The sequence below is a fragment of the Temnothorax longispinosus genome, chromosome 1 (genome assembly GCF_030848805.1).
Source record: "Temnothorax longispinosus isolate EJ_2023e chromosome 1, Tlon_JGU_v1, whole genome shotgun sequence".
Classification (NCBI taxonomy): Eukaryota; Metazoa; Arthropoda; class Insecta; order Hymenoptera; family Formicidae; genus Temnothorax; species Temnothorax longispinosus.
Window position 1 is genome coordinate 1 of NC_092358.1, and position 27,750 is coordinate 27,750.

A 27,750-nucleotide genomic window follows, 5' to 3' on the forward strand; every position below is an offset into this window, starting at 1 on the left:
CTCAACAAACTCGACGATCGGTTATGTCGCTATTGATATCCGATTGTCCGTTCGTGGAATATTACCTACAGCCATCAATCTCCGTTGTTCTCAAACACACGTTCTACTCCCCGTCGACGGCGCTCGGATTGACGTAACCGGCCTAACCCGGAGATCGGAGATCAACACTGATCGACACGTGAGATCATGCCGCCGAAGAAGAACGCCGGTGCCGCGAAAGGAAGCAAGAGCAAATCCTCGGAGGAGAGCGGCGGCGGGAAAGCGGAGAAGAAAGGAGGGAACTCAGTGAAGGTATTTACACTTTTTGACACTTATCGCTCGTCTACAATAGCCGCAAGAGTACTTATATGCGGTAAGACGTAAGCATCAGTAAGCTATTGACTATAAATGGGATTTTTACAATTCAAGAATAATCAACTGTGGTTGGTCAATAGCTTACTGCTCACGTCTTACTGCATACTTTTACGGCTATTGTTGACGAGCCATTACAATACATTTTAAATTTATCCTGGGAGCAATGTGCGTGTCACACGTATGTCATTTTCTGTCAATGCGGACAGCTTTAATCTCGATTTAACTTATTTTTATCTTTTTCCAGTTCTAAGATGATAAATAGTAAGTTAAACAAAGATTACAAGTTAATCTACATTGGTAGAAATGGACAGTAATCCATTGTTCAATAATTGATTGGTCCAGCTACAATTGTATATAAATAAGGCCTGTTCTTTTTTCAGCTGAACTTCCTGTACGGTTTATCTTTTCTCTTTTTCTTTCCAACATGAAAAGAAAAAGAGGAAAGATGAACCATGCAGAAGTTTAGCTGAAAAGAACAGGCCTATAGACTACTGTTTTCGATGACTATCGTGTGATTTTATACGATTATTCTTCTGGCCACAGGTTAGACATATCTTGTGCGAGAAGCAGTCGAAAATACTGGAGGCGCTGGAGAAGTTGAAGGCTGGTCAGAAGTTCAACGAGGTCGCGGCGACGTACAGTGAAGACAAGGCCAGATCTGGGGTAATGTGAAGAATATACTTATATTCTCTCTTGATACATGAACAATTGGGAAGGTAAACGTGTTTAAAATGTTGCATTTTGTTCGTTATCTTTAAGGGTGATCTCGGTTGGATGACGCGAGGTTCCATGGTAGGACCCTTTCAAGACGCTGCCTTTGCGTTACCAGTTTCTAGCCTGGGGTCTCCGGTTTACACGGATCCACCGGTGAAAACAAAGTTCGGGTATCACATCATAATGGTGGAAGGTAAAAAGTAGTCGAAAAGTTGCCCAAACTTTTTTAACACTTTTGTGAAACTTGTTATACAATCCGATTGAGTAAATATATATTATATCATTTAAGTAATGATTTGTTTGATATCTGTGATATCTATTATACTATAGATAAACGCGTTTTGTATGTCTTACATTTTTACGTGAAGAAAATCAGGGTTTGCATAGGTAATATAACGATACGTGTCATAAATTGATGCGCAATAAGTAAAATAATGTTTTCTAATAATAAACGAATCAAGTTATTTATTATTCATGAATTTATTGCTATATTGCTATATAGTAATAATGAATATATAATTAGTGTAATATTTTATTTTAGGAAAATATAATTATATATGTAACTTTTCGTAAACTAAAGTAACCTACAAATCCTGAACTGCAGTCTATCTATTAAATATAATTTTCCATCTATGATTATATCTAGGAATATAAATAGTGATATTTCCTGAAGGCAACATAAAATTTCTCACGATTAAATAATTCGTGCTTCTCGGGCAAATGAGAGAGTATGGAGGTATTAAATATTACAATAGTAATAAATAAGATGTTCTATATACTATTCAGTCGCGTTCACTGGCGTGCCGCATAGATGCGTTTTCGTTGTAACTTTATAGGAGCTTAAGCCCGTTCAAACAAATCGGTAAAGCTATCGGTCCTTGAAAATTTTTCTTCTATTACACACGGATATTGGGATTGGTGAAGCGGACATATTTCAGGAGATTCTCATTGTCCTCGCAGACCCACGGTTTCTTATGATGACACGCCACGTCGTGCCAGTTCACTCCATCGTTGTAGAATTGATTGAGGACCGCAAGGCAATTTTCGGGAGCGCCGCCCTGTATGGCCTCGCGATTGTCAGGTTGTGGCTTGCCGATGCTAAACAAAACGTATTGTCCAAAATGAAAAAAATCTTGCAAGGTGCTATGCACGCATCACTGTTGCTTCTGTCATTAAATATTCGTGGAACTTGAACCTTGACTATTGACAATGTGCGTGCGTGCGTGCAGAGATTATTGATTACAGAGCAGATAATAACAGGGATTCGCGATGAGCGGATAAAAAGAGATCTAATCACAACCGTTCGACATCCTTGGTCTCAATAATGAAAGTAACACTTACACTCTGTCAGCTTTGATATCTTGATGTAAGCGTTCGAATGGGAACGTGTTATATTCGCGTACAAAATTACAGGCCTATGTGCGCCGCGAACGTGCATTGTAATACCATTGAATGACAAGTCTTACCCGCCGCTCTCGGACCAGTCATTTTGACTACGATCGTTGGTCGGCGCGAGCTTCTGCAACTCGGCGGTCCAGAACCAGCCGTTTATATGAAGGGGCTGCAGATCCGGCCGGTCGCAGCCTTTGAAGTCGCAGAGGCGACCGGAGGTCCAGATATACTTCACGTTGTCTACAAGAGAAACGTTTCATTTCGTCATCCTTTGTTTTTGCTTTCACAAATACAGGCTCGATCTGCAGAATCATGCATACCTTGAACGATGCGGCTCTTGATGAACTCGTTCTCGATGGAGGTCTCCAGCGAAATTAGGTCCATACAACGTTGTCGGCAGAAGTTTCTAGCTGACAGCCAATCCACCTCCTGCCCGGCTGTCCTCGGATCGGCCCACGAGAAGTAATAGCCTTTTCCTTTGAATCGTTGATGGATAGTTCCTGCGAAAAATCGTAATTAGAAGATGAATCAGATAGATAACAGACAATAGACCATAATCTTCATTAATATCTTTGAACGCGAGAGGTATGTGGTATGTTCAAGAAGAGCCCGGAGGTCTCTCGCTCATTCCCGGAGTGAAAGTTGCGAAATTAGTGTCAGTCGTGACTGCGACCTCGGCGACCACAGTCACGACCTAGACATTGGCACCCGCGTAGTATGCTGATTACATCGTCACTTTCTAAATAAAGAAAAAGAAAGTTTTCTATGAGGTGTGTCCTGGAACGCGTGTGGACAGGGCTACGCCTAATGAATGAATAATCGATTATCAGTTCCGCGCGTGACACATTTTTCCGGCTTTGAGAACAAAAAGCTCGTCGATAATGCTCCAATCGATAATTTTGTTTTGGAATTCAATTTCTTTACTAGATTTAGATTTTTATGAAATGAAAAAAAAAGAGTCATCTTATTTTAGTGGAGACAAAAAAGTTCGGGATAAAAAACAAGAATTAATATTTTAAAGAAAATTCAATCTTGTATTGGGGTACATTCGATAATATTCTTAAAAGCAGGAAAATTCGATTGATAACTCTTATCTATATACTCTCAACAGTACAGCTCAGAAAAATCTGGAAACTATTTAGCTTCAAAAGATTTTCCTGACATTTCCATTTCAGATCTGAGATCAGATAATATGCGATACAATGTTCTAACAGTGATACATTATCATCACTTCGACTCAACCGAAAACGATGAACGTGAAAGTGCCAACCGACATTCCGTACTACTTACAACGGATACGCGAGGATATTTCCAATTCAAATGCGTTCGAGTTACACCGCGCCGTCGGTGTCATCGTCACACTTTCTATAACGAGCGTGAATACCGAGGAAGATGCGCGAGAAGTAAGTCTTGAACGATCACGTATAATTAGTGACGGTATATCGATGTAAGAGGATTTGCGATAGACGGGATGTAAGAGGATGGCCGAAGGAGTCGAGAGCGACGGTAAACAATGACCTCGAAGCGTGCCGAGGCGGAGTAGGAAGTAGATAATGCGGATGGAGGAAAAGAATCCCGTCATGGGATCACGGGTCACGGCCTCTCCTTAATCAACAAATATTGAAAATACTTTCTCTAATTCGAGGTTCCCTTGGATAAATAGCCGAAGGAAATGATGAAGAAGACGAGGGAAACAGGAAGAACTCTCTCCCGGCGTGAATCTTCGAGCACCGCGGGAACATATTATTTATCTCAGCGGAAGATTTTAACAAAAGGAAGATTCTAAGTGACCGATTTCCACGACCACAATCTAGTCGCATAAAGTTTAATAATGGCAGTAGTAATTTCCTGCATCAGTCGAGAATAATAACGGCATTAAATTACCTTTAATTTTTACAAATTACCTTTAATTATATTTAATTTTTAAACAGTGATATGATCAAAAAATAATTTTGTACGACTAATTTTATTATTTTCTTCTTTTCTCTCTTTTTTTTCTTTTTCTTCTCAAACAATATAAAAATTTTAGGGATATTTTAAAATTTTAGGATGTTCTTATATAAACTGTTGCTTGGATAGATCTTGATAAAAGTAACGATACATAAATATGAGACTTACTCTGCGCGCAAAGTGTTGGATTCGGCGATTCCAAAAGCCGAGTGCCGGGTAGTGGACGGAATTGGGCGGAGGACAACGTCACCAAAGCAGCAAGAAGCACAAAGGTTATCATTTTTCTTTTTTCTTTTTTTTTACGCTATGGCCACTAAAAAAAATACGAAATTACTATTATGTAAATAAATAAATAAATTAATATTATGTAACCAATTATGATAGTTAGCGAGATTTATTTTAATTAGAAAAATTTAATATTTTTTTAGCGTGATCGTTAACGCTTTCTTCATTATCTATTAGATTTAAATGCCTGAACTTTCGTGAAGAAGCGACTCTCAAACCGGTTCCACGATTCCAATGTTATATAGGGTGGTACCTTACGCCCAGCCTTACTCTCTAGATATAATATACTTCAACTATGTTAGTAAATATTATTTTTCTAACGATTATTATTGTGAGAGCGTTTATCTTATTTACGAGTTATTTTCCTTGCTTTGTCACGCGCTTGTGTGTCGCAAACAATGTTAAAATATAATTCCGTTCAGATCCATTCGCAATAATTTTATACATATATATAAACGAGTAATATATAAACGAACAATTATACGCGAATCAAATACAAGAAAATGTAATGTTTTTTTTATTTTAATCGCGGATTAACTCCTAATTTGAAATTTAACGTTTTATGTATAGAAACCTTGTTGTAATCTAACTTCTCTTCTCAAAATGTGATCTTAATCGTATAAGATCATCCGTTGAACTTACCTGATACAATCAGCTGCAATCGAGTATTTTTCTTTCCGATCTTATCTAATTTCCTTTCTGAACCCGTGATTGGTTGTAAGATTACGTTTAACTTCACGAAAGAGATGTCAACAGGACACTATGATATTATCCCGCAGACGGTCTACGAAGAACTGCAGTGACTTCTTGGCAGGCACCCCTATATATACACAATGAGGACACATCGTGTCAGTACTTTTACCACCGGGCGAACCACGAGCGACGGGTCTCGTCCACCACGAAGACCTCGACGTACGTTTCGTGGATCGCTCGCTCCCTCCCTCCCTCTTCCCCTCCTACAAGGAGGGTCATGCTCGGGCGTGGAGTCGTCGCGTTATTTCCGACGGTACTCTGAGTGATGTTCAAAAATCACTCATTCCCGATACACCTTTTCTCCGAAAAATACGGAAGATTAAGAGAGCCTTGCGTTAGAGGAGAAAAAAAAAAACTTTCCCGCCGTTTGCTATGTGCGGCGACGATCGCCATCGATGGACATGAAAGCGGAGAGTACGCGCGATGACATTTCGTTCCTAGAACGTATCCCTGAAAAATGAAGTGGATCGAACAGTTATTGCAGCCGCGAAGAAATATTAAAACCGTGGAAACGTTGCGAGCGTCGTAATTTGAATTTGACATGGTTTTTCGAGCTCTTCGCGATTATTTTCTGAAACATGATCATTCGGGTGCCCGCTTTCGATTTTCACTTGTTTGCGAGAAGCTGATTAAACTGGGCTGTAATCAAGCCTATTATAGCTCGTGTCCACAATTCCCGCAATGACCACAGTTACTTTCTAGAAAACTTTGGAAACGGAAATGTTTTTACGTTTAAACGGAATTCCATGTACATTCTGGCCTGACAAAGGACTATATTTTAAAGGGCTTCCACAAGAGAGAATTCAAAGACACGTAACGTAAATTTCTAAAATATTTCGAGGACATCTGTTGCCGGAACGTATAAAGCGTTTTCAGGTTTTAAAGAAATAATAATTCATCTTCGAAGGTCGATACTTTTGCGCGGATTCTGTGAAAAGTGGAAAGTAAAATCTCTGTTTGTCGATGCCGAGTGAAAGGGGAGTACACGAAAGCATGGAAATTGAAATAACGCCGCGACAAAAGTTCTCGGTAGAAGGAAAAAAAAAAGTACATTCCGCAATACTCGCAAATATGTGGAATGGATTATTAACGGCTTGTTCGGCGCGATCGTATATTTGCCTGTTTGCTCAGGACGGGGCCGTTTGACTGCGTTTGACACGTGGACACATATCGATGACTTTCCGAGAAAACGCGAACTTTCGCTAACACGCCCGTTGAATTTTAATTAAGCGGTTCGTTCGGACATTTTTTACGGGTCTAACGTGATCGTGAGTCGATCACCAAGTATCGCTCGCTCTCGTCCTTGTAGATCCTGAGAATTTTTCCTCATGCGAATGTTTGCAAATTTCCACTGTGAAAAAGTTCAAGTTTTTAGAATCAGAATAAAAATATATTACTGTTGAAATTGAGCAGATCAAAATTAGACGCTGTAATATTAAAAACAAATAAATTATTTTCTTTTAATTGCTTGAGATTTAAACTTTAAGAATGTTGTAATAAGTACGTTCATTGTCGGTCAATATCATCTTTTATTATTAAATAAGACTTGACACCGTTTATTTTTCCTTTGTCTCGACGCGCTCAGATGTCGTAACACCTGGTGACTTCAGGTGACTTCTATCAACGTGTAAAAGGGAGAAGCGGCACGCCGATAACGCTCGTTCGACAAATCTCTTTGTCCCAGCAAAATGGATTTAACGAAAATAATAAAATAGAAAAATCGCATTATATACTTTTTTGTTGGAATTGAAACAAAAGGACAAGGACAAAGAAAGAAAGAAAAACATACGTCTGCCAGAGTTCATCTATAATTTCTACGTTTAAATGAATACTCGCATCTCATCCCCGTTCTACCAAGAATTATTAATCTTCATTTAATGAATATTATCGGTTAATTAGCTTTCCCGGGGCGCCGTTTAATTTATCTCATTGACATTCCGCCCAAATAAATCTTTACAATTTCTCGAACGGCTATGTTTTAATTTTTCGAGACATTCGCATCTCGCACGATCACGCCCAACGTTACCGACCACCGGGAAGCGCCGGCGCCAACAATACCGGCACGCGCCGTGCGCGCTCCGAAGTCCGATGTTTTTTTTTTTCACCCCAAACAAACGCTCCGAGTGCGCCAAAACGAGTGGTGCATGTTTTCGTGGAGCCGCTACGGGGTGCAACGGAGTCGGGAGTACACAGACACGCTTGGCGCGGGGACGAGGACGAGGTAGACTCGCCGTGCGAGTCGATTGAACGGCGCGTCTCGCGAGCAACAACTCCGGCCGCCTCTCTCGTCGCCCTCAGCGCGCGGCTTCTTCGACCGTGGGCCCAACATGTCCGCTGCGATCCGGATCGGCGTTGTCCCCGGTATCGTTCCGCACGCGTGCGGCGCGACGCGATGATCCGCGCGCGAGGCACGCGGCCTTAGGGGGTGAACGCGATGCGTCCACGGGCGACGTCGACGACGGCGTACGACGACGACGATCGCGGCCTCGCGCCTCGCTCACCGAGCGACGACGATGACGGAGCCGGAACTCTGCCGGTTGTGCGCCGAGACCAAGGAGAATCTCATCGGGATCTACGATCCCGAGGGCCAGAAGCTCGCGATCGAGGCCAAGATCGCCAAGTGTCTGCAGATACAGGTATATAATCGTCGCGGATAATCTGTGAAAACCGTCTGCCTGATTTAGGGAAGAACGGAGTGTCTTTCATTCAACCACACACAGAAAAGACATAATATTTTACATATTAACTTCGTGATTAACAACTACCTGTTATCGAGTTTCAAATTCTTTGAAACAATGTAAATATTTGGGTTGATGTACACTTGTGTATCTTTGGGAGCTTTCCAGCAAGTGACAAGTCGACACAAGCATCGTTCCATCTTTCTTTTTTGAGTAACAAAGCTAAAACGATACTTGTGTCAATTTGTGTCTCTTGCTGGAGAAAGCTCCCTTTATTTCATTACATTTGTGTATTTGAAGAATCTAGGTTCTCTAAAATACATTTATTTATTTAGTGCTTTAATAAAAAAATCGCCTCTTCTGGAAATTTAAAAGGTAGAGATGTTAGTTTAGAGATAAACTTTAATTTTATGCAATATTTTTGTTACATTAAGAAATTAACATAAATCTTGCAGAGGTAAATTTTAAATTAATTTTTATCGGAATAATAAAATTATATTTTTTACACGTTAGAAAGTAGCTTACTTGTAGGCTTAATTATCTTACTTTGTATATCTATTCCTGATATATTTTTATCTGCAATGACTGTTTTGATTGTGTAGGTTCTCATGACAGATGGCTTGCCACTTACGGTTTGTATTGACTGCTGTGATTCATTGAACCAGTGCAGCGAGTTCTTTGAGAAGACCAATCGAGCACAAATATCTCTAAGACAATTGCTGACAAATCCAAAGTCCGAGCCACAACCGATCGAGCCGAATATAGATTATGTCGAGGAGACGATAGAGTTTCCAAAGAACGAGGTTAACAACGAGGAGATGGTCCAGTGCCAATTACCTGGCAGTTACGTCAACGAGACGGTCAATATTTTAAATACTTCTTACTTCATCGAGGGATGTACGAAAAACGAAAATACCAAAACTCAGGCAATGCAAGATAATGCAAAACAGAAGAAGTGTAAGATGCAGATAAAGAAAAGCTCTCCTAAACAAACTAAGAAAAAGTTGAAGAAAAAAGGCCAGATGCAAAAGACGGAAGAGGAGTCCGAGCTCCATATATCTTCTGAAATAGACATTAAGGAACATCCTGTTCCTGATGCAACTTTGGAAGACAGCGTTGAAATCGTAGATAATTATATGCCAGGTAAGATAGATTCATTTATAAAAAATTTAAAAAATTTGCTTTTCATGTTTTTTATTATTATTATTATTATTATTATTATTATGTACGCATACATATAATCGATGGCTATAGTTTATCATAGATCTAATATAATATATATTTTTAAAGTAGAGACAGAATCAAACTTAGAAATAAGAGAAACACGAACGGTGGAAGCAGCGAAGCATGGAAGAAAAAAGGCGGAAGGTCTAGACAGATATCCTTGGTTATGCACAGATTGCAATGACAAATTACCATCTCTGGAGGCATTAGAGGAGCATCATGAAACGGTGCATAATCAACAAGCCAAGTATATGTGTGTGCAATGTTGTAAGGTCTATGATAAGTACTATGGATTCCTCACTCATGTTAAGAGGCATAAGAATAAGGCGAAGTTTAGGTAAAAATCATTTGCTATTGTGCTACTATATTGCGAGATCTTTGTGTATGATATCTGATGTATATTTGTTAATAATTTAATTTACTTTCAGCTGTGAAGATTGTGGAAAATCATTTGTACATAAAAAAGTATTGGACTCTCACAAGACCATTCACAGCGAAGAACGGCCATTTGTGTGCCAAACTTGCGGTAAAGCTTTCAGACAGCAAAGTGCTTTATGTATTCATAATCGATGCCATTTGCCTGAGACGATGAGGAATAAATTTCAATGCGATCAGTGTGATAAAAGGTAAATAGTACATATTTTTTTTAATTACATTTCAGAGAAATTTTTGTATTAATCAGAAAATACGTTTTTTTTTTTTAGCTTTTCGACAAAACCGAATCTTGTAACACACAAACGTATTCATTCTGGTGTCAGAAACTTCACGTGCGATCAGTGTGGCAAGAGCTTCATACAGAAAGGGAATTTAGAGGCTCATTTCCTAACTCATTCACCAGATAAGCCATATAATTGTTCTCAGTGTACAAAGGCGTAAGTAAAAACTAAAAATATATATTTTTTTTCTTTCTTGGTTCTGATCGCCCCGAAATAAAAGTATAATAAAATTGTAGGTTTAAAACGCCCCTGCAATTGAAGAAACATGAAACGGTGCATACTGGTGCCAAGCCACATCAATGTGCTGTATGTGGACGAACTTTCAGAGAGAAAGGAACTTTGAGAGAACATCACAGAATTCATACCGGTGCGATGCCGTTTACCTGTGAATTCTGTGGGAAGTGCTTCCGTTTCAAAGGGATATTAACTGTAAGCCATCATTTGCGGGATCCAACTCGCACTTTGGATCAATTTAATACAATCATTTCACAATCGTAGACGCACAGGCGACAACACACCGGAGAGCGTCCGTATAGTTGTTTGGATTGTCAGCATCACTTCACGAATTGGCCAAATTACAACAAGCATATGAAACGTCGACACGGAATCAACACTTCTCACACTAAGCATTTGACCAATAATCAACAATTGCAACAGCAACAGTCGACAGAGCAAACGCAGTCACCTCAGATACAACAGCAGTCTGCTGGAGAGGATCCACTTTCTATACCTCAGACAGAATCAACGACAGTACAAGTAAATATACATTTTTTATTTGCTAAGTGCTGCTTGTTTCTTTGCATCACAGCTCTGGGTTAAAATTTCCAAACTTTCATTAACTGCTTTCATTAACGATTCTTAACGACGTTGTCATTAATAGTTACAGAATAGGGTCTACTGAAATCGAACATCTTTTGCTTGATAGACAACTGTTTTAGCATTGAGTTATTCAATACTGCACTTTATATGTAGACATTGATAATAATTAAAATTGGGAAAAATAATAAATTAAAACATAGCTTGCAATCAAGATGATCCAGACTGAATTGAAATATATGAGAAAACACGAATCTTGTTTAGATCAATTGTATACATCCGACTAACGTAAAGGATTACTTTAATGCTGTGTTTTTACAGGTAATACAAGCAGTTCCTCATGCCTCAGCATCACAACCGATAGTCATTCAAACTATTCCGACAACTACCATTCAGACCTTCCAAACGGACGTTAATAGTACTGTTCAAGAAACGGTATTCAGAGACCGTACTTTAACAAACACGTATTTTAATACAGCATTACAGAACATTTTGCCAACAAACTTGCCGTATAACTTTTATAGCATTTCTAACGTTACGGAGAATGATTTAATTCAACATAGATAAAAATGTTCGTTAAGACTAAGCATGAATAAAGACGATCATGTATTTGTGCCGATTGATGAAAATCGGATAGCATGCGAATAACATTAAAATCAATACAAAATTTATAAATTTTTCCAGAAATCCGAGATTAAACGGAAAAATCAATAATAATTTAAATTATGTATGAAAATTGAATTGAGTAATAATTTAAATAATTTCGCATGTAATCCTTTCTCGCGGAATCTAACAGATGAGAGGTTGGCACGAAAACATGGGAAATAGTGAATGCATTCTGTAAGTAGTATAAATCTTTTGTATAGAATACTATAGGATAAAAAACAGACAGAGTAACTGATTATATACGTTTTCTATTGTATTATTAGTATTGATTATATTAGGTTAAGAATTGTGTATATATACATATATATACTTGTTTAGCCACATTTATTATCAAATACACTTCGTGAACGCATTTCGTAAAAATTTTTCTAATAAAAATGTATTGTACTTCCAATTCATGTGTACTACGAACTTTTACATTCTCATGATATCCGTAATCTTTTTTCTCTAAGTTTCATGTAATCCATGTATTACATAATACAAGTATTTTACATTAATATTTTTCATTAGTTATCGAGATAATTGTTGAGTAAATGGCGCGAAACGCGCTCCTCTTTGTTCGATGACTAATTCAGCGGAGGGTTCTTCATCGAAAGGTTTAAAGCGATCACGCGTGGGGCTAATGTCAGGGAGAGGGGGGACATCTCACATCGGGCATCGGGTATCGCTCAATACCGTATCTATACGAAATCTGGTTGCACAAGCATTAGCGGTGACTAGCTGTCTTATTACGGAACGGAAACGTTAGTGAAACGTGTCATTGATAACGCATTTTCACACGGATAAACTGTTATTTTTGTCGAATAATAAAATAATTCCTGTACTTTTTGAAATACAGATTCTTACGGAAACTCCGGCGGATAACCTTGGATAACCTAAGATAATCGACAGCTGCTTATAGAATGGGTTTTCATAATGTCACTCATTGCATTTTCGACATGGACGGTTTGTTACTAGGTAAAGACCCTCTCCCTCGGGACTCTCGCGAATGATTTTCTATGATTGATTTTTGTATTAATTAAAATTTCATTTATTATGTCACTTTGCCGCTCTGCAACGTGATGATACATTTTTCAAATTACATTAATTCCTTTTGGCGGTGACATTAAGATCTTTACAGAAATATTTTTTTCGTAAACAGGAAGATAATTAATATTAGTTTCTCTGTATTTTATAGATACGGAATCTCTGTATACAATGGCATACAATTGCGTCACTCAGGAATATGGAAAAACATACAGCTGGGAGCACAAAGCAAAGATCATGGGTTTTAAAAGCGCCGAGGCCCTACAAAAAATAATAGATATGTTACAGCTGCCGATTACGGTGCAAACGTTTGAAGACAAGCTCGCTCCTATATATCAAGAAGTGTTTCCTGGATGCGATCTTATGCCGGGTAAGTTTTAAGAGATAATAATGATTTAGCACCGTATCCTGATCGATTTTACTCGCACACAGGTGCGGAGAAGTTGCTGCAGCATCTTAAAAAACATAATATACCTATCGCACTGGCTACAAGTTCGAGTGAGGACAGCAGCGATTTAAAAACCCAGAAGTGGAAACATCTATTTGACCTGTTCGATCACAAGGTGTATGGTGGTTCCGATCCAGAGGTCGTCAAAGGGAAACCACATCCGGATATATTTTTGATTGCCGCGAAACGTTTCCCTGATAATCCCGATCCTTCAAAGGTTTGTCATACGTTCCGATGCATAATTTTATACATATATTTTTCAAGTCAATTTAAGCTGTATTTGTCTGCCTGTATATAGTGCCTAGTCTTCGAAGATTCGCCGAACGGTGTGCAGGCTGGTATTGCCGCTAAGATGCAAGTGGTAATGGTGCCGGATCCTCAGCTTCCCGAAGACGTCTTCAAAAACGCTACCCTAGTCTTAAACAGTTTGGAAGATTTCAAGCCGGAGGATTTTGGACTACCGCCATTTGTAGCATAAAACTGCACATGCCTTAATTTGCGAAAGAGAGTATTAGACGTATTAGATTCAATTTATCGTATAGATAAAGCAGATAATTGTCGGCGAAAAAGAAACAGAAGCCTGCAGGCAGGTTTTCCCACTGGCGAAGTACTGACTGATGTAAATAGGTAAATTTTGAAAAAAGAAAAAAAGAAAAGATGACACAACTTATGTTCTGGAGATGTATATTTTCACATACAACATAGGAGAGTTATCACTGCCTGAAACCGAAAACTTACATCATACAGTTGGCACATATCGCATACAAGAGATCTCTGCAGCATATATTTATTAATGGTATGAAGCGTATGAAGTTCCAGTCATCGATATATCTACGTTTATTGATTTACCTATTGGGCCTTAAGTTTCGATGTCGGAACTTATCCTCTGATGTTCCTTTTTTTTACACAACAATTACACTTTTATTTTAAGTTAAAGTGTAAAGCAAATATTCTTAATATATAAAAATTATGGAAAAAAAGTAAATATTTTTTGCAAGAAAATGGCAACTTTGTGCATTTTTCTTGTCAACAATTTTTATAATCAAAAGTTACAAGTTTATAACCCATATATCTTCGTACAGCACACATTTATATGCATGAAAAAAAATTTCATTGATCAGACAAGATTCAATGGATTCCCGACAATGCGATCTTCAATCACCGTTCATTCAATTGATGCACAGCTATTTTATTAAAACACTATACATATTATGATACACATACTTATTAATATAATAAAGTATATCTATTTTTGAGACGCCAACTCTTTAATCCTCCCAAGTATCTCTTCGGATTTCAGGTTCGACAGAGGCACGCTACGTTCTACGCCGAATTCTGCAAAGTCGACGTCGTTTAGACGAATTTATGAGAATTAAGTGAATGATGACACTTGCGTTGGGACGAAGAGGAGAATGAAAAGCGAGCGATTTGTAAAAACCATCTGATATCGATGGGGATAAAGTGACGATGTTTTATACGTACCGTAACGCGCGTACAGTTTCGGTTCGATCGACGAGCATTCCCTGATCAAAACGGGAAACCTCGGATTATTTTTCTTCAACGATACATATTGCTGCTCGATGAAATCTCTGCAAGGTGCACACACAAAAGTTGACGAGACTGTAAATAAATTCGGATCGCAGATGGAACGTCGTCTACGTCGTCTCTACGATTTCTTTACCTAACGCCTTGACTAGATTTGGACGTTTGGCAGAGAAGGATCCTCAGCTCTTTCAGGTGTTTTCCAAATTTCACAGAAGCCATCTTCCAATCGTTAAAAACTTGGAAAAATACGGATCGCTCTCATCACAATTCTAAGCCTGTAAAATTTTGTGTTTTGATCAGGTTAAGTTAGAATCCCCGTTGTTATGTCATTGGATTCATGTAGTCGCCACCTGAATCCGCTTTTGTCCTCCGGAACCTCGTAACAGATTTTCCAATTTTAACTTGATCGATATGTTGATAAAATAGAAAATACATTTAAAAGGATAAAAATAGAATATATGGTTTATAACTGTAATTTCAAAAATTACTGCCGTTTTTTAATCATTTACTATATTTTCCCGAAATTTTTAAGAGAGTTAAATTTTTAATTTGCAGGAGGCAACTTTACTGACCATTGATACTTCGCTTTGCGGAAATTAAAATTCTGAAAAATGAACACAATATATCAGTAAGAGATTATCAAGTAAGAGATGCCACGTTAAGTAAAAGTTTAAAAATCCTTTTAGAATTATATCGACTTTTGTTTTACATTAATTTGTTGAACTATTTTATTTTATACCTATTTTGTTCGTTCAAAATACTTATGTAGCATTTTATACATTCTCTGTCTCTCTTTTATCTTGTTTTCTATACGTACTCATTGCATTGATATTTTTTTTCCTCGTTTGATTCGCGCACTCTTGCACTTTTACTCGCTTGAGTTAAAGTTTCGATTTTTTTACTCTGCTTAAAAAAAAAAGTAGAATTAATATATCTATTACAATTATAATGTATATAGACGATTATTATAGATAACGGCAATTGAACTGGATATCGATCCGGTCCTAATTCTCAGGTCAACGGACATACGTCAATTTTTCGCTCTTCAAGGGTTTCTGGTCCCCTTAATGAAAGAAGAACCGCACCCACGGCAAACATTCTTATAATTGCTCGCGTCGCCCCGACTGGCACCTATACCGTGTGTATAACGTGTGCGTACACACCTTCTCGTTGTTGCGAGTCTACGATATGCTTGAGGATAGGATAGGTAACGTTATCCGTAATAAGATATTCGGAGACCTCCAGAAATAACACATTTTTTTCTTAATCGCAGGTGAAGGCATCGATGACGCAAGGAAGTCTCTTTTCACGCAATTAAGAAATTCACTTCAGCTTATGAGCAAAGAACTTGTGACAAACAAAAACAATTGTTTCATCAGCCAATCTATATTTGACATTATTTAACGGAAATAAATAAGGTATGTATATTTGAAATAATCCTAAATAACCGTTCAATTCTTTTTTCGATCTTCCGTTTTTAAGGTCTAAATATATTAGCATGAATTTAATCCGAAACCTATTAATGAACTTTGTCACTTCTAAATAATATATAAATATGTATCGAAAACGGAAATATTTATCAAGTATTTATTCAATACATGCGTAATTTATGTTCGTACGATTTTTCACGGAAGAGATCGAATGCGAATTCTTATGAAAATGCTAAATTCTACAAATATTCCGAGGAGTCTAAAGCGCGATGTTTAATCGTTATTAGGTCCATTTGACGGAGCGTTCCAGCGGTCAATAATGAGACTCGCTATGGCATCCCTTTGGAAGTTTAGGAGGCGAGGAGCGCGCTCGTGGAAGAAAAACGCTGACCGCACCGCGCTCTGAGTGTGAGATCTTGATCGCGAGCACGGTTATTTATAAAATGTTCGCCGTTGATGGCCATTGAAGAGTAGTTATATTCGTCTGCAATTAAAGTAAATATTGTCCGACCGATCACGCGCGGATTGACTTTTCCGCCTGACAAGTTCTCCAACAGCTTTCCGACGCGATGGCAAACTGGGATAACGAGTCAATTAAACAAATCTATCGTCCGTCCTGCCAAAAGTGGCTGTTTTGTTGCCACGCATATCTTAATTCTTTGTTGCTACGTGCCACGTGAACAGGTGTATCTTTTTAGGAACTTTATTTAGATCGATAATTCATTTAGATTCGAGTTAATGACGCGTGAAAAGAGCTATGAAATTCAAGGGAACGATAGTACATCGACTCGCAATCGAGTGTTTTAACTGTTAACGTGAAAACATTGTCCCACTTTCTTATCTATTCCAATCTGATTTGAGCAAATCATCTTTTTTGTTTCAAAAATAATTTAATACAAAATAATAAAAAATTGTATTTAACTTTGAAATTCGATACCAAAATAAGAAGAAAGCCTTTGTTGCATTCTACATAAATTTCATTTTAATCATGTTTTTACGGCGGTCCACTTAATGTACATACGTTGTAAATGTCCTCACAAAAGAAATCAAAGAGTTTCCGGGGATTGATCCTTGCAAACGTCAATCGCGAAGAAAAAATTACATCCGTACGTTAATAGAAAAAGATGATGATAAATAAATAGATACAGTGTAAATTTGGATTCTTACAAATTTAATAACAATATACGGGAGTTGAGTCACACATGTCGCATTACGCGCTTACGAGACATTTATAATAGATACTTAATTATCACTGTGACGCAGGTGCATTCACGTGGACTAACGGGGCCGGCGATTCCCAATTGTGCGATCGGCGCGGCAAAGTGGGGAAGGATTTTCGGATCGCGCGATCGCGTAACGTAATATTTAAAGCGCCGCGACGACGGCACCGATCGATGTGTCGATCCATCGTCGTCGACGAGCGACGGTCTAAGGGAGGCCACCGGCACGGCGTCTCTGTACCACCCACGATCGACAGTCGCAGATTAGGCTTCCTCGCGACCGAATAGACTTGGTGCCTGCCTGTTAGCTGCTTCTGGTCCTGGAAATTTTTCAGGGCGCCGCATCATGGCCAGCCGCATCTCCACCGTCTCCCTCTCAATAGGTCAGTCTCGTAATTCAATATATTTTCAGCGGCATTCATCGATCAATGTCTAAGAAGTAATACAATCGAGAGATTTGCATTGTAATCGAGATGAACGTTATGCGCTCTAAATTTACTGAAAATTGATAATGTTTTAAAATCAAAAATTAAAAAAAAACATTTTTCCTTAAAACTATAAAGAGATTTTCGACTAATCTTAGAATTGAGATTAAACTTGAGATGTTTCACCGAGATCCCGTGAGACTTCAATGCGAGGGATGGGACAGGGTTGAGACCTATCTTCCGTCTGTTTTCTCATTTGGCACGAATTCATAAGATGTGTCCGGGTATCGCCAACCGATTTGAGTCTGGTTGTTTAAAATTGCTCCGATAATACCGTTTGCCTTTCTGCTTTGTCGCTTCTGCCTGGCGCCAAGTTTTCGGCTTGCTTTTCCACGCAAGCAGGAGAGTAAATATTTAAAAAACTTGGATATTATTTTCAGCAAAAAGTCGCTTTTCAATTTTGCAGCTTTGCAGCTTTTCAGCTTTTTTTTTTTATCATCGATCGAACTCTTGACACATTTAATCTCGTATTAAGCATACTCCATGAACAATTGACAGATTAATTAGTAACATTATAACCGTTTATTATTTGTATATTTGTATATTTGTACATTTGTACATTTGTATATTTATAACGTTTGTCAAGAGCTTGTTTCAAAATACTCCACGTTCACGTCGTAATCATTGTCGCTTTTACGTTTGCATTTTTCCTCTCCTGGAGCGATAAGTGCAATCGGCATTGTAGATTTACAGGTGTAAGTTTTCGAGAGAAAAGCGTTAATTATTAAAACAGTTTGACTTTAAAAATAGTTCTCACAATTGAAGATTCACATGGTTCGGCGACAAATTGCCCTCGCCGTTACACCAATTGCGAGCGCAATAGCGAAACAATTCGCACAATTGAATGTAACATTTGTATTGTATTGTGCATCTCAATGGTATGATGGGCAACATACTCTACAACAAACCTACGAACGCTGGTCTTGAAAATTTAATAAAAAAAAAAAACAATTTCGCACAGACCAATTTGCATTCTATATTTGCAAGATAATCAACGAATTGTGAGAACGGAGCAGAAAGGCGCGGTCCACAAAAGCGCTCTTACGTCAACGCGCCGTCAACGTATCGTTCGCGCGTTTGCATCAAACAATCGGAAAATAACGCTCCTCGCACGCGGCAAACACGATATTGCGCGTGGTTTTATTTCAACAAATACGGATGACGAAATAAAGAGGCGAATCCCACAATAACTTGGCTTAAAGTCGTTACACATTTTTTCACGTCTTTATCCAAAGACATCCCGAGATCTTGAGCAAATGCAAGAATCATTAGAACGATATACCGGAAGAATATTGTGCGAAAATTTGCTCTAACGTTTATCTACGCAAATTGTCAATTAAAATTTTACGACAACAAACCACGAAGCTCTCTTGAACGAACTTGGAGATGTTTGAGCAATGACACGGCGCATCTCTCTCGTGTTCGCGGCGTTTAAGTGCTCTTGATGAAATACGTATACAATTCGGCGGGATTTAATAAACTTGTCCGCTGCACGTTTAACAGTCACGTGTCTCTCCCGCGTTCGCGATATTAACGTACCTTTCCCGACACGAATTGACAAACTCGTTCGACATATTTTTAATATTACGCAGCACGTCTCACCCCCGTGATTACGATATCGAAGTGTCGCTCTTGACGCAATTCAGAAAGACTTAATCAGGTCATGCCATGCATATTTAATGATTATCATCGGTATCGCCGGGGCAATTAGCAAAAGTCGGAAGCAAGCCGCCGTAATCCTGTTAGTCCGCGCAAATCTTATTATCTCTTCTCCCTCTATTTCAAATTAATATCTCCGCATACATTTTCGCGGAGACGTGACTGAATAACGAAAGGAAACCGCCGTTATCGTTACGTACCACGTTGCAGCCAATCGTGCATAAATTTTCGAAAATTACAGATTATCGTACAATTATAAACAAAATTGATCCTTTAATACCTTTGTGTTTCCTCCAAGATCGCGTACCGAAAACGCACTTTTATCACGGAGAATTAACAGCTAAATATATCACGTCGTTACGAAACGCGTTACGCATTGTTTTAATTTCACAATTTTTTTTTTTTTTTTTTACGAAGACGAAGGAACATTTTAAGCATGCGTAATCAGTTTGTGCGTGCACACAGGCGTGACATATCTCTGAAAATTTTGCCGCTTTATCAAAGAAACGGGACGCAAAGGGATATTCTCGAATGGATGTACGCCTGTTTATAAAACAATCTATTTTCTCCTCGAATCTTGCACGAATTCTCACGCGAATGCTCCCCGCGTACGTGAACAACGCGATACAGCCCGAATACGTGTTCACGGAGCGTACCGCAGATATCTCAGGTCTTATGCGAAGAGAATGCACCTTCAGACGTTTTATCGTTACACAAGTATCGTGTTGGAGAATGTTTCTTGACGTATGAATTCAGGGGAATTTTTTTGCCTTTTAGAAAAGGAGACCAAGGATCATGGGGTCAAGGAAGGTACCATGGACTTTGAAAAGGCCATGGAGATATGTGGTGAGTCGTTCTTGTTGTGTAATCGTTAAATAATAATACATAACTAAATAATGTTGGAAATATATATTACAGAATAATTGCTATTAAAATTAAATTTTGCTGCAATTGTTCCTAGGAAATGGAAGGTATCAATACACCTTCCTGCTGGTTTGCGGCATAATGTTCATCTGCGTCGGCTGCCAGTATGGAGCAAACGCGTATATCCTGCCGTCAGCCGAATGCGATCTGAATATGAGATCTGAAGAAAAAGGACTGTTGAACGTCGCCTTTCTCATAGGTAAAATTTCGAGACACACGTCTAAATCACAGAGCACTTTCTAAACTCGTGCACTTACATTCAAGTGCTTTCGATGCAATTACACATTTTTAAATTCCTATTCTCAAAACTTGCCTCGATCGCCGTTAAAGTCTCTTTATCTTAACGACGAATTAAGCATTGACTACGCGGGCGAGTTTTTCTGGCGGCGGCCCACTCGCGCGGCACACAAAATTAAAATTAATCCGCCGTCTTTCGTTCGCGCGAATGAAACCTCGCTGCTTCTTATCGCCGCGTAGCCGCAATAAAAGTTGATCAGAAAATATAATTTAAATCGGTGAAATCGAGTGACAATTCTGTCAATAGCAACGTTCAATTCTTGCTATTGTCTGCACTGCGAGATATAGCGATCTACGGGTATTTAAATTTTGTGCGAGAGCTGATGTTCAACATTATAAGACACATCTCTTGAATTTTTGCATATATTTCTCTTAAAATAATATAGATTAATTAAAATGATATATCTAATTCGCGCATGTTTGACCGTTTCAGGTTCGGTGTTCAGCGCTCTTTTCTGGGGAATCTTCGCGGGTGCTTACGGAAGAAGAAACATCCTGCTGCTAAATCTCTTCACCGACAGCATCGTTACACTAATCGCGAGTTTTGCGCCAAATTTCAAACTGCTGCTAGTGTTCAGAGTCATAAGCGGATTCTTGTAAGTATACAATATACAAGTGATGAAACGGCGAATGTGTTATAATGTCGCTATAATCGTGTCTTCGATATGATTTTTTGGGGCTCTTTTTAGGATGGGCGGGCCCGGGTCCTTGGTGTACACATACCTCGGCGAGTTTCACGCGGAAAGATACAGAGCGAAGAGCATCTGCTTCCTGGGCTTTTTCTTCACTCTCGCTTGGTTAATATTGCCTGGTAATGACTCCCTTTTTTTACATTATCAATAAATACGAAACTCAGAACTGTACTACTTCTTTAGAGAATGAGCTAAACAATCAAATGTACTACAACGCTAAGACGTGTAGGCTACCACAATATTAACTTATTGAATTGTTTCATCCAGGTTTAGCGTGGATAATCATACCGTTGCCGATATCCTTCGATTTCTACGGCATCCGGTACAATTCCTGGAGATTGTTCCTTGGCTCTTTAAGTCTGCCAATTTTCGCTATTGCTGCAATAACTCTAACGTATCCGGAGAGTCCGAAATTTCTGGTGTCGCAAGGCAAGACTGACGAGGCGCTCGCGATTCTTCGAACGATCTACGCGGTGAACACCGGACGCGATGAAAGCGAGTTTCCGGTAAGTACCGAAAAATAATTTTTATTCTTTAAATGACATCGTCAGATTCACTTAATTAATGCGACGTACCTAGGTGAAGGAACTTCTCTCCGAAGCCGTGTTCGAAATAGAGAAGGACAAGGCACCGTCTTCGTCGGATGTGCTAACGGAATTGCTGAAAAATATTTGGTGGCAATTGCGCACCATTGCATCGCCACCACTCTTCAAGTACGCTTTACTCTTGTGGACGATTTATTTCACCAATATGTTCGGGTAAGTGTTTCTTTAATTTTCTAGCTTTCGAAAGACTCGTACCTTCAATTTAATATTCTATATTCACTTTAACATATATATTCTGTTTAAAAAGTATTTAAAAAGAGAATTGTGCGATTTCGCACAATTTTTTAGCAAACAGAATTTCTATATACTAAACATACATTTCTCTTCCTTATTTTTATTACAATGTTATATATAATTAAGAATTTAACTGTTAATATAAATAAAGTACTGTTTAGTAAAAAATATATATTTTATACATGTCGCTAATATAAAAAGTATTTTTCTATCTTTTTCATCGACTGTTTTTAGGTACTACGCTTTTAATCTCTGGCAACCGGAATTGTTCAATCGCTTCGAGAATTATCACCAATCGCATCCGAATGCGTCCGTGACAGTCTGCGAGTTGATACACGACATGCAGACGTTAAATCGCACTGTTATGGAGAAGCCGTTCCTCGTTTTGACGAACGGAGTCACTACGGAGTGCAAGCCGCACATAGATCAACGGGTGTTCATTAACTCTCTGACGATCAACGCCGTTTGCCTGTTGGGCAATGTCGCTTCTGGCTATCTAGCAAATCGAGTTGATCGTCGAACAATGCCAGGTAAAAACAGAGACAATTTTTTTAATAATACTGCAGCTCGTTAAATATACGATTGGGTCTAAAATTATCCCAATTTTTTCCTTTATCTTTTTTTTTAACAAAAATAAAATTTTGTACTTCTTTCCTCCAGTGACCACGATGCTGGTGGCTGGCGTTGCCAGCCTCGGTATGTACTTCGTGAAATCCTCGCTGCAGATCCTTATAACCGCGTGCATATTCTCCCTAATGGCGGCCACGGCGAATTTCGTGATTAGCAGCGTTGCGGTCGACGTCTTCCCTACGCACGTGTCCGCCGCCGCGGTGTGCATGATGGTGTGCTTGGGAAGGTTCGGCGCGATGACGAGTAATCTGGCGTTCGGCATGCTGCTGGATCTCAGCTGCGAGATCCCGATATTCCTGGTGACCGGTATCACCATAAGTGAGTATAATGAAATCTCGAAAAACTTTGATGGCACCGATATAATAAAATCAATGTTGTATTGCCCGAAGAGTCATCTTGATCTTTTTATTACTGGAATTTACCGAATAACTTTTCTAAAACTTGGACCTAACGGAATAAAGTTAATTTAGGAATTTTAATGGTGCTCAATAAAAGAAAAAAATCTGCGGAGAGATTAAAAAAATGAATAATTGATCGTTTTCAGTTGGCTCGATGTTATGCTTCCTGATACCGAGCAAAGAAAAGAAGTGAAGTGTCGACGCTCGAGGAAGAGACCAACGTGTTAAATGTAAGAAGAGAACAATCTGAAGTGTCGAACGAAGTGTTTTTTGTGTTATTCTTTCACCAGATGCGAGGTTCATGCAGTTTAGATTTAGAATACGTGTGAGAGTGACTATACCGATCTGTAAATAATAATTGTAAGCATTGATCGACAAGTTCTCGGTTTCTTTGCTCTCGCACAAAAATCTATGTGCCTTTCATAACCGAAACGTTCAGTGAAATCACACGATGCTCAATGACTTATTTCCAAGTAACTTACTCCGAGAAGTAACATTTTTTTTTCTTGATACTCGTTTGTATAGTTACTAGGAATTAAATGACGAAACCATTTCCTTTATTAATTGTTAACTTAATATCGGCTCGTCAATGACGATCTGATTTCACTGATCGGTGATACATTCCATATCGTTTTATTACGATCTGACATCGTGCGCTTATCGACCAGGTCGTTTGTAAATAACTGTTCCAATATTTATTAACTCGTATTGCATATGCATGTGGCATGTAATACGTCACGGACGCCACACGACGAGGCATCCGATGTAACGAGCGATTCTACGTCGCGATAATGTACATGTTAGAAATAAAATTGTATGACAAAGGGAAATAATTAGATTAATAGAATACTGTAATCTAAAATAATAATTAAAAAATAGCATGGTAGCAATTAATGGTAGCAATTAATTACGAAAGGGAACAAGAAGATAGAGGACTGACATATATTGAAAGAGGATCGAATATTGATTTGAGGGATTCGAGGAAACGAAAACGAGAGGATGATGAAGATGAAGAAAAACGAAGGAAATAAAAAATGTATTGAAATAATTTGATATTTTTAAATGTACTAACGTCGTTAATATAACTTGGAAAGGAATTTTATCATTCGCTTAGGGACCGTTTCTCCTTCCCCAGGGCTTGCTCTAGCATCAACTGAACTTTACTATAGACAGCGATCGATTTATCCCGTCGACTTAATCCGTCAGAAAATCTTCGAAGAAAACAACGTTAATCGTCGTTGCAAATAGAACAATATTAATGCGTTCGAAGCTGTGAGAATATTGATTGATTCTGTCTAACTAATGTCTAAACTTAATGTCTAAACAATTAAAACATTTTAAATTTTTAATAAAAGACTTTATTTTATTCCCTTTACTAATTTAACAAATTAACTAATAAACTCTCACTTTTATAAAAAAACGTATGATTTTAATACGTTCTATATTACACTGCTAGTCAACGAGAAAACAATAGCGACAAGTGCCGTCGTCGGGTCGGGCACCGTTTAGCGGAAAGATTACTATTAGCTCTCAAAAGTGACGAACGACAAGAATCTCGAGAAATACGAACGTTTATATTTTAACATTGTTATGTGTCCGTTAATGCAAATCATGCTCTCTTAAACGAGATTTGACAATAAAGAGTTTTAAAATGCTGTTGCATACGTTTTACATTTCAGTATATATGCGAAACTTTCTGCCGCATTTTGCGTTTGCATAAATTGTTCAAAAAAACATAATTAATAACTGTATTAATAATTAGATTAATAGAATACTGTAATTTAAAATAATAATTAAAAAATAGCAAGAATTTAATTATGCATCAGTAGAAACATTAGAAGACAATAAAAGTTAATAGAACAATTAATTCGGATGATAAAGTAGGCGAAACTCAGGTTTCGCACCGCGAAATCTCGGAAATTTACTCCTGATATATCAGGAAAGCATGAGAGCGAGGAGGTTGTCCGGATTGCAGTAGGTATTCCGCGGGTGTTTTGAAATGCTAAATGCGCTGAACGACACTGGGTCATATCTCGAGAAATAAATTCATTTTAACATTGTTATGTAACCGTTGATGCAAATCATGCTCTCTCAAACGAGATTTGACAGTAAAGAGTTTTAAAATGCTGTTACATATACGTTTTACATTTCAGTATGCAAAATAAAGAACATAATTAATAACTATTAACATAATTAATAATTAATAACTATATTAATAATTAGATTAATAAAATACTATAATCTAAAATAATAATTAAAAAATAGCAAGAATTTAATTATGCATCAGTGGAGACGTTAGAAGACAATAATAGTTAATAGAAAAATTAATTCGGATGATAAAGTAGGCGAAACTCAGGTTTCGACCGCGAAATCTCGGAAATTTACTCCTGATATATCAGGAAAGCATGAGAGCGAGGAGGTTGTCCGGATTGCAGTAGGTATTCCGCGGGTGTTTTGAAATGCTAAATGCGCTGAACGACACTGGGTCATATCTCGAGAAATAAATTCATTTTAACATTGTTATGTATGTTTTAATGCGAGACTTGCTCTTTCAGATGTAATTAGACGATAAAGAGTTTTAGAATGCAGTTGCATAATGTTAGACAACAAGAAAAAGGTAGCTGCGAATACCGACGAGCTAATACTAACGTTGATATGTTCTTTGATATAAGACATATAACTTTCTTGAAAAGAATTAAACGATAAAAGTTTTAGAATGTATTGTAAAAAGGCGAGGAAAATTGAATCATTAAGACAAAGGATATTTCTCAAGAATCGTTGATTGTCGCCCGTCGCCTTTCTGATTTCCATCCTTTTCGTCGTTCGCCATTTTGTAACAGCACTTTAAAACTTTTTATCACCTAATGTTATTCAAGAAAGCATGTCTCGCATTAAAGAACCCTTAAACATATTGGTCATTAGATTAATACAATATTACAATCTTAAATTATAATTAAAAAAACAGCGAGAATTTAATTACGCATCCGTAGAGATGCTAGAAGATGATAAAAGTTAATAAAAGAATTAATTTAGATGATAAGATAGGCGAAACTCAGGTTTCGCACCGCGAAATCTCGGAAATTTACTCCTGATATATCAGGAAAGCATGAGAGCGAGGAGGTTGTCCGGATTGCAGTAGGTATTCCGCGGGTGTTTTGAAATGCGAAATGCGCTGAACGACACTGGGTCATATCTCGAGAAATATATTCATTTTAACATTGTTATGTATGTTTTAATGCGAGGCATGCTCTCTCAAATGTGATTAGACGATAAATAATTATAAAATGCTGTTGCATAATGCTAGCCAGCGAGAAAGAGGTAGAGGCGAATGCCGACGGGCGGCGTTGGACGACAAATTCGGTACTCCGAAATATCACACGCGACACCAAATAAATCTCGAGAAATACGTTTATTCTAACATTATTATGTGTCCTTTAATGCGAATTAGGCTCTCTCGAATAAGGTTAAACGATAAAGAGTTATAGAAAGCTGTTGCATAATGCTAGCCACTGATGAGAGAGAGGTAGCGCGAATGCCGACGGGCGGCGTATGGACGATAAATTCGGAGATCCGAAATACGATACGTGAGACCAACTAAATCTTGAGAAATACGTTCATTTTAACATTGTTATGTGTCCTTTAATGCGAGGCATGCTTTCTCGAATATGATTAGACGATAAATAATTATAAAATGCTGTTGCATAATGCTAGCCAGCGAGAAAGAGGTAGAGGCGAATGCCGACGGGCGGCGTTGGACGACAAATTCGGTACTCCGAAATATCACACGCGACACCAAATAAATCTCGAGAAATACGTTTATTCTAACATTATTATGTGTCCTTTAATGCGAATTAGGCTCTCTCGAATAAGGTTAAACGATAAAGAGTTATAGAAAGCTGTTGCATAATGCTAGCCACTGATGAGAGAGAGGTAGCGCGAATGCCGACGGGCGGCGTATGGACGATAAATTCGGAGATCCGAAATACGATACGTGAGACCAACTAAATCTTGAGAAATACGTTCATTTTAACATTGTTATGTGTCCTTTAATGCGAGGCATGCTTTCTCGAATATGATTAGACGATAAATAATTATAAAATGCTGTTGCATAATGCTAGCCAGCGAGAAAGAGGTAGAGGCGAATGCCGACGGGCGGCGTTGGACGACAAATTCGGTACTCCGAAATATCACACGCGACACCAAATAAATCTCGAGAAATACGTTTATTCTAACATTATTATGTGTCCTTTAATGCGAATTAGGCTCTCTCGAATAAGGTTAAACGATAAAGAGTTATAGAAAGCTGTTGCATAATGCTAGCCACTGATGAGAGAGAGGTAGCGCGAATGCCGACGGGCGGCGTATGGACGATAAATTCGGAGATCCGAAATACGATACGTGAGACCAACTAAATCTTGAGAAATACGTTCATTTTAACATTGTTATGTGTCCTTTAATGCGAGGCATGCTTTCTCGAATATGATTAGACGATAAATAATTATAAAATGCTGTTGCATAATGCTAGCCAGCGAGAAAGAGGTATAGAGGCGAATGCCGACGGCCGGCGTTGGACGACAAATTCAGTACTCCGAAATATCACACGCGACAC

At 38.3% G+C, this 27,750-nt stretch overlaps 6 protein-coding genes across 9 annotated transcripts; 4 read left to right on the forward strand and 2 right to left on the reverse strand.

Annotated features, from left to right (window-relative positions):
• Positions 1 to 6: 6 nt before the first annotated feature.
• LOC139808215 (peptidyl-prolyl cis-trans isomerase NIMA-interacting 4) lies at positions 7 to 1,356 on the forward strand. The gene is made up of 3 exons (XM_071769953.1): positions 7 to 291; positions 898 to 1,017; positions 1,114 to 1,356. The coding sequence occupies exons 1-3, from the start codon at positions 187 to 189 to the stop codon at positions 1,270 to 1,272; spliced, it is 384 nt and encodes a 127-aa protein (XP_071626054.1). The 5' UTR covers positions 7 to 186; the 3' UTR covers positions 1,273 to 1,356.
• Positions 1,357 to 1,582: 226 nt separating this feature from the next.
• Positions 1,583 to 6,865, reverse strand: LOC139808208 (L-selectin). Its single transcript, XM_071769941.1, has 5 exons — positions 5,338 to 6,865; positions 4,579 to 4,723; positions 2,781 to 2,960; positions 2,535 to 2,700; positions 1,583 to 2,166 (listed from the first exon to the last, which is right to left on the reverse strand). Exons 2-5 carry the CDS (start codon positions 4,688 to 4,690, stop codon positions 1,965 to 1,967), a joined length of 660 nt encoding a protein of 219 aa, XP_071626042.1. The 5' UTR covers positions 4,691 to 4,723; positions 5,338 to 6,865; the 3' UTR covers positions 1,583 to 1,964.
• A 527-nt stretch (positions 6,866 to 7,392) lies between these two features.
• LOC139808181 (uncharacterized) lies at positions 7,393 to 11,900 on the forward strand. Of its 2 annotated transcripts, none has more exons than XM_071769889.1 (8): positions 7,393 to 8,084; positions 8,729 to 9,269; positions 9,420 to 9,687; positions 9,779 to 9,976; positions 10,055 to 10,222; positions 10,303 to 10,495; positions 10,565 to 10,822; positions 11,204 to 11,900. In XM_071769889.1, the coding sequence occupies exons 1-8, from the start codon at positions 7,962 to 7,964 to the stop codon at positions 11,447 to 11,449; spliced, it is 1,995 nt and encodes a 664-aa protein (XP_071625990.1). In that variant the 5' UTR covers positions 7,393 to 7,961; the 3' UTR covers positions 11,450 to 11,900. The 2 variants fall into 2 exon arrangements, with proteins under 2 accessions (XP_071625990.1, XP_071625981.1); XM_071769880.1 differs by having other exon boundaries at positions 7,395 to 8,084; positions 9,417 to 9,687.
• Positions 11,901 to 12,084: 184 nt separating this feature from the next.
• Positions 12,085 to 14,278, forward strand: LOC139808203 (pseudouridine-5'-phosphatase-like). The gene is made up of 5 exons (XM_071769927.1): positions 12,085 to 12,291; positions 12,387 to 12,505; positions 12,726 to 12,944; positions 13,007 to 13,239; positions 13,321 to 14,278. Exons 2-5 carry the CDS (start codon positions 12,451 to 12,453, stop codon positions 13,498 to 13,500), a joined length of 687 nt encoding a protein of 228 aa, XP_071626028.1. The 5' UTR covers positions 12,085 to 12,291; positions 12,387 to 12,450; the 3' UTR covers positions 13,501 to 14,278.
• On the reverse strand, positions 14,191 to 14,886 carry Nd-b8 (NADH dehydrogenase (ubiquinone) B8 subunit). The gene is made up of 3 exons (XM_071769965.1): positions 14,704 to 14,886; positions 14,505 to 14,611; positions 14,191 to 14,357 (listed from the first exon to the last, which is right to left on the reverse strand). The coding sequence occupies exons 1-3, from the start codon at positions 14,784 to 14,786 to the stop codon at positions 14,269 to 14,271; spliced, it is 279 nt and encodes a 92-aa protein (XP_071626066.1). The 5' UTR covers positions 14,787 to 14,886; the 3' UTR covers positions 14,191 to 14,268.
• A 123-nt stretch (positions 14,887 to 15,009) lies between these two features.
• On the forward strand, positions 15,010 to 24,489 carry LOC139808189 (synaptic vesicle glycoprotein 2C). 3 transcript variants are annotated; one of them, XM_071769902.1, is made up of 14 exons: positions 15,010 to 15,210; positions 15,539 to 15,774; positions 15,841 to 15,985; positions 16,285 to 17,146; positions 17,261 to 17,600; positions 20,139 to 20,207; positions 20,323 to 20,484; positions 21,016 to 21,178; positions 21,272 to 21,393; positions 21,542 to 21,780; positions 21,854 to 22,032; positions 22,348 to 22,643; positions 22,774 to 23,061; positions 23,288 to 24,489. In XM_071769902.1, exons 5-14 carry the CDS (start codon positions 17,564 to 17,566, stop codon positions 23,332 to 23,334), a joined length of 1,602 nt encoding a protein of 533 aa, XP_071626003.1. In that variant the 5' UTR covers positions 15,010 to 15,210; positions 15,539 to 15,774; positions 15,841 to 15,985; positions 16,285 to 17,146; positions 17,261 to 17,563; the 3' UTR covers positions 23,335 to 24,489. The 3 variants fall into 3 exon arrangements, with proteins under 3 accessions (XP_071626003.1, XP_071626015.1, XP_071626005.1); XM_071769914.1 differs by having other exon boundaries at positions 16,285 to 16,405; XM_071769904.1 differs by having other exon boundaries at positions 15,526 to 15,774; positions 16,285 to 17,600.
• The last annotated feature ends 3,261 nt before the right edge of the window (positions 24,490 to 27,750 follow it).